Genomic DNA, 5,022 nt, shown 5'->3' on the forward strand with positions numbered 1-5,022 from the left:
ACACACACACACACACACACACACACACACACACACACACACACACAGGGAGCTGGTAGCTGTTGGCCAAATTACATCATGTTACTGATGTTTTTTGTTGTGTCGCTTCCTGTTGCAGGTCTCGGCTCGCTGATTTCCACATGAACTGCCAGGTGACACCACACACCGTCACCACCTGCCCTCACGATAACTACCACGGCTGCCTCATGTCCTATGTCGGCCTCATTGGTGAGTCTAGCCTAAACTCGGCTAACCTTCTGATGTGTACATCATCAGTGGTGATGGCCCCAACCCTAACCCAAATACTGGAAACAGAATTAAAGTGTTTGATGGAGTCGGTTAGACTGTCGTTACAATACTGCTTGCCTTTTATCACAGTTTGGGTCACACATGCTGAAAACTGACATCTGAATGACTTCATTAGTACGGTGGACCTGAGAGGCCAAACGGACTGCAACTTAAGAAAACACCAGCAATAAGAAAAACGCTGCAAAAGCACACAAAACACAACGGAAATAGGAAAAAACAAAACAGAAATAGGAAAAAACAGATTTCCAAAAGCACAAGGGAAGTGCTTCTGGGGAGACAATAACCCGACGGACCAGTTGCAGAAACCCAAAACATGGTAGGTGTGTTTTATCATGATTCATATAATACTGATGACGGATTCTTAGGCTAATAGTTGAGCTAACACACTTACCTCTCATCTTTTCTTTCCTCACAAAACCATTAGATCCTCCACTTCTTTTAAGTGTCTCCCAGCGCAATTCTTAGCACATTTTGATTCCTGCAACTGGTCCGTCGGGTTATTGTCTCCACAGAAACACTTGCCTTGTGCTTTTGGAAATCATTTTTTTCCTGTTTTTGTTTTTGTTTTTTCCTATTTCTATTGTTTTGTGTACTTTTGGAGCGTTTTACTAATTGCTGATGTTTTCTTAAGTTGCAGTCTGTTTGGCCTCTCAGGGCCACCGTAGATTAGTAATTAATTCTGCTTTCTCAAAATATCTTCCTGTTTATAGTAGAACCTGACCTAACCTGTGACAGGTGTTTGGTACAGAGATCCTCCAGCACAGAGTTAGTTGTTTAGATCTAATGAGTTCAGGTAACTGTGCCTTCCTCTAACTTTACCACATGACCTGTTTAGTGAAGCCAGCCTGTTCGTTTCTGGCTGTGATCAGCAGCCACTTGACCGTTATTTAAATCTTTCAGTTGAGAATTAAGAGCAGAGAAACATTCTACTGGTGACTCATTTCTTCTCTGGAAATCTTTCAATGATTCAATTCCCAATTTGCAAAAATCCTCTTTACCTTTCTTCCCAGCTAATCTCCACCCTAATTCTTATTCCTCTCCTCCTCCCCCCTCCCTGCCTCAGGCTCGGATGTAACGCCAAACTACAGCGACAGCAGCCCATCCAACATCACTATGAGCCTGTGGTGCACCTGCAGGGGCACCGGCCACCAGGAGCACGAGTGTGAAGCTTTCCACCGCGATTTCACACACAACACCTGCCTCAGTGAGTGCTGCATGCCTGATCAGGAGGGTCAGAGCTGTAAAGTGCTGATCCTCTCCAGTTAGTCTGGAGAATATTTACCTAAATAATCCAGAAAACAAAATTATTAATCAAACAGGTTATAAGCCAATCAGCCTTCACACTGCTGTAACAACATGTGAACATACCTGCAGGTAGTTTTATGCCATGTTTTCTGTTTGTTGTCTGATGGATTCAGTCATTTATGGATCTGAGTTTATGAAGCTGCTGCTAACAGAAATGTATCTTCCCCCTTTACACTGAAAGGGTGGAAATTCATGGAAATTCAAAATTTCAGCTCTATCATATTACAGAACTCAGAACAGAATTTTTCATTTCTGTTGCTTATCAATGATGCTGCCTGTTTAGGTTATGCATTTTCCAAAAACTGTTAATTGATTATTCCATAAAAGGAGAGTGATTTGGGCACTATAATTCAGTTTACAAATATGAAGCATAGAAAAGCAGAAAATATTCACACTGAATAATTTCTTATTTTTAAATGTCTTAATTATTGATTGTAGAAATTATTACATTTAAAAGTAGGCTTCATTTTGGGAAACCATTAAATGGTTCATAAATAATGAGACTTTCAGACTTTAATGTAGAAATGTTATCAAACTCTAACCCAAGCTGTGCAGAGGTGTGGAACTGCAGTATGAGGTTAAATCAATGAATAAAATCATGATACATGTTACTGTTAAATGTGTCGTCTCAGCACATGAAATGCTGAAAACGTTGGCATGGTTAAAGAAACAGAGGTGTGAGTGAGGCGGATAATTGAGGGGAAAGGTTAGTGGAGGAGGAAAAACAGAGAAGTACGAGCCGATGTATTGAAGATCCCCAGATACCTTCTTTAAATAACACTGACCCAGCTCCAACATCACCTCTGCGCCTCCTCCATCACACATCCGCTCCTCCTCCTCCTGTGGATGCAAACATACATATCCATGTGCTGCAGGCAGCGAAAAACACAACCATGCCGTTACATTGAACTTCATGCATTCATGTATATGTGAAAGTCAGTCAGTTAATGAAGGATGAAGCCTGTTTATGATGTACATGTCTCCAAATGTTCAAACCCAAAAGTACTCAGATTACTGGACTGTGCTCTGATCAGGCTCAAAACTGTGAGCTCTGTCAGGTGACGGGAATAACACTGATTATCTCTTCATCACGGCTCCTGTTAGTGTGCGGGAGTTATCATGGATCAGGTGAACTTCGGACCCACAGTCCAATCCATGGAGGTCCACCTCCCAGGTTACGGCCTGAAAGCACCTGCATGTTGGTGCAGATACCTGAGCACAGCGTCAGGGCTCGAGTTACCTCTCCATGATCTCCCGGTCTGTTAGAAGACGCGGCGGCACGTTAACGTTTAACAGGGGCGGAGAATGCTCTCTGCAGTCGAGGTGTAGTCAGACCTGGACAAACACGTTTTGTGTTCAGATGCAAGAATAACCTTCAGTTATCTGAACGTGATTTGCTGCACTGAGGCAGCAGCAACCTCTGCCTTGTGTTGAGTGGGTTGCATTGCACCACTGTGTTCATTAATCATTCTCCAAACAGACCACCATGGATCCTACCAACAGACTCCACAGACCAGTGTGTTGGGCTTAAAAAGTTGTTGGTGTATCTCTGTGCTGGTCTCAGTATGAATTCCCATAAACACACACAGTTCAGCCAGACTGTGGTGTAAATACTAACTTGTATATTCTTTATTCTGTATTCAGCCCTCGTGAAAATGGTCGATAGTCATTCGTCTTCAGTTTGTTAGGTTATATTTTCATCTCCAAGGCCAGTGGATCCCCAGAATGTAAAAAAGACCAGAAAAAACACTCAAAGCCATAAAAGGTTAAAATTTGATTTTCAATGTGCATTATTCATATGTATAAACCAGGATTCCTGCAATCCATAAAAGGTCTTTAATTAATTAAACCAAAAATGACATAACTGGGGTTAAATCAATCTTTTAAAAGTCTTTGCAGTGAAAGAAAACACCTGTGTCTCCAACCCTGTGTCTGTTTGTTTCTTTAGTTTTATAGTTGTCATGCTGGCCTTGAATTTCATCATGAGTTGCATTTTTAACCCTTAAAAGTCTTACATCGAATCTGAATCTGGTCTGAAGCCATAGCGTCACTTATTACTGTGAAGGTTTTTCAGGTTCAGTACTCAAAAATCCCATTATTCAGTGCAGTAAACATCAAAGTATTTGGACTCCTTCAAATGAAGAAACAGCAGATAATAACCAAGTGATCCCAAATTATCCTCAGGGGATCCTGGGTGGACACAGAGTTAACAGTTCACCCAAAACTGTAAATGTTAGCTCAACAAAATTCCCCATCCTCCATCAACCATGGGTATCTGCACTAAATGCCATGGCTGTCCTTCTAATTGATGGTGAGATACTGAGTTATTTGGAGGAGGCTGTGAATGAAGGAGAGGTGGAGTGAGTCAACATCTAACTGGTAGACAGATGACTTTATTCGAGGCTGCTCCGCCTCAGTATCCCCCAGTATGCCCCAGTATCTGGCTAAACTGTACCCATACCAAATACCAGGTTAACAATGACCACCTCGGCCTCTGTTAGCTAACAGGTTGCTGGTGGAAACTGTGCTCCTGTTGGCCATAGAGGAGAGGGGGAAGGCATATTAGAAGGCAGTGAGAGAGAAGGAAAGGCGGGAGTGAGGAGGTGAGAGTAGGGATGCTAAATGTGGGACTACGATGGTAAACAGAGAGAAAAGACCTCAGAGAACGCCCATGGATGTTGTAAAGGAGGACATTCGGAAGGTTGGTGTAACAGAGAAGGATGGTGGGATAGATGGAGGCAGATGATCCATTGTGGCGACCCTTAAATGAATCAGCTGGAAGAAGAAGATCTTCTGCAGACTTTCACAAAGCAGCAGCAACATAATCAACATAATCATAATCTTCTCCCAGTCACCACACCTGTGTCTATGTTTGCCTGACGTCTGCAGACAGTAGAGGTGATAAGCTAAGAGTGTAGCATGACCATAAATGATTGCAGAATCTGCAAAGACTCTCACAATATGCTCAGATGAAACAATGGCACAAAGATGGCACACACTGGAAACACTACACATCCTCCAGTGTGACACAAATCCAATGACTTTTGTTTCTGTTGATAAAAAGTTATTTCAGCTATTTAGATTTGTAGTTCTTCGAACTGAGCATTAGATTAGATAGCAGGAATAAACGGGTTCATTGGTTATGAATATGACTTTAGGTAAGTATTATATATAATATAGCAAAGGTTTCCAGACACCCAGGTGACCAGCTGAATTAGGTCACTTCAGGCTAGACTTGGGCACACTTGGGCTGGATTCTGACAGGTGTGCCTCAGTAATAATTGTCTAAGGAGCTTGGAAAGAAAAGCGTCTGGACTTCTTTAAGTTGCTTGAAGACGTTTCACCTCTCATCCGAGAAGCTTCTTCAGTTCTAAGGTCAAAAGGTGGAGAGTCAGGGGAGTCAGTCAA

At 42.3% G+C, this 5,022-nt stretch overlaps 1 protein-coding gene across 1 annotated transcript in view; it reads left to right on the forward strand.

The window, feature by feature from the left end:
- gfra2b (GDNF family receptor alpha 2b) overlaps window positions 1-5,022 on the forward strand; it is a 146,674-nt gene that overhangs the window by 126,324 nt on the left and 15,328 nt on the right. Inside the window, exons 6-7 of the mRNA XM_005752884.1 lie at window positions 119-228; window positions 1,373-1,513. Of these exons, the coding sequence (XP_005752941.1) occupies window positions 119-228; window positions 1,373-1,513 (251 nt within the window). The remainder of the gene's footprint in view (window positions 1-118; window positions 229-1,372; window positions 1,514-5,022) is intronic.

Source organism: Pundamilia nyererei, unplaced genomic scaffold, assembly GCF_000239375.1.
Source record: "Pundamilia nyererei isolate P.nyererei 1_Seehausen unplaced genomic scaffold, PunNye1.0 scaffold00388, whole genome shotgun sequence".
Classification (NCBI taxonomy): domain Eukaryota; kingdom Metazoa; phylum Chordata; class Actinopteri; order Cichliformes; family Cichlidae; genus Pundamilia; species Pundamilia nyererei.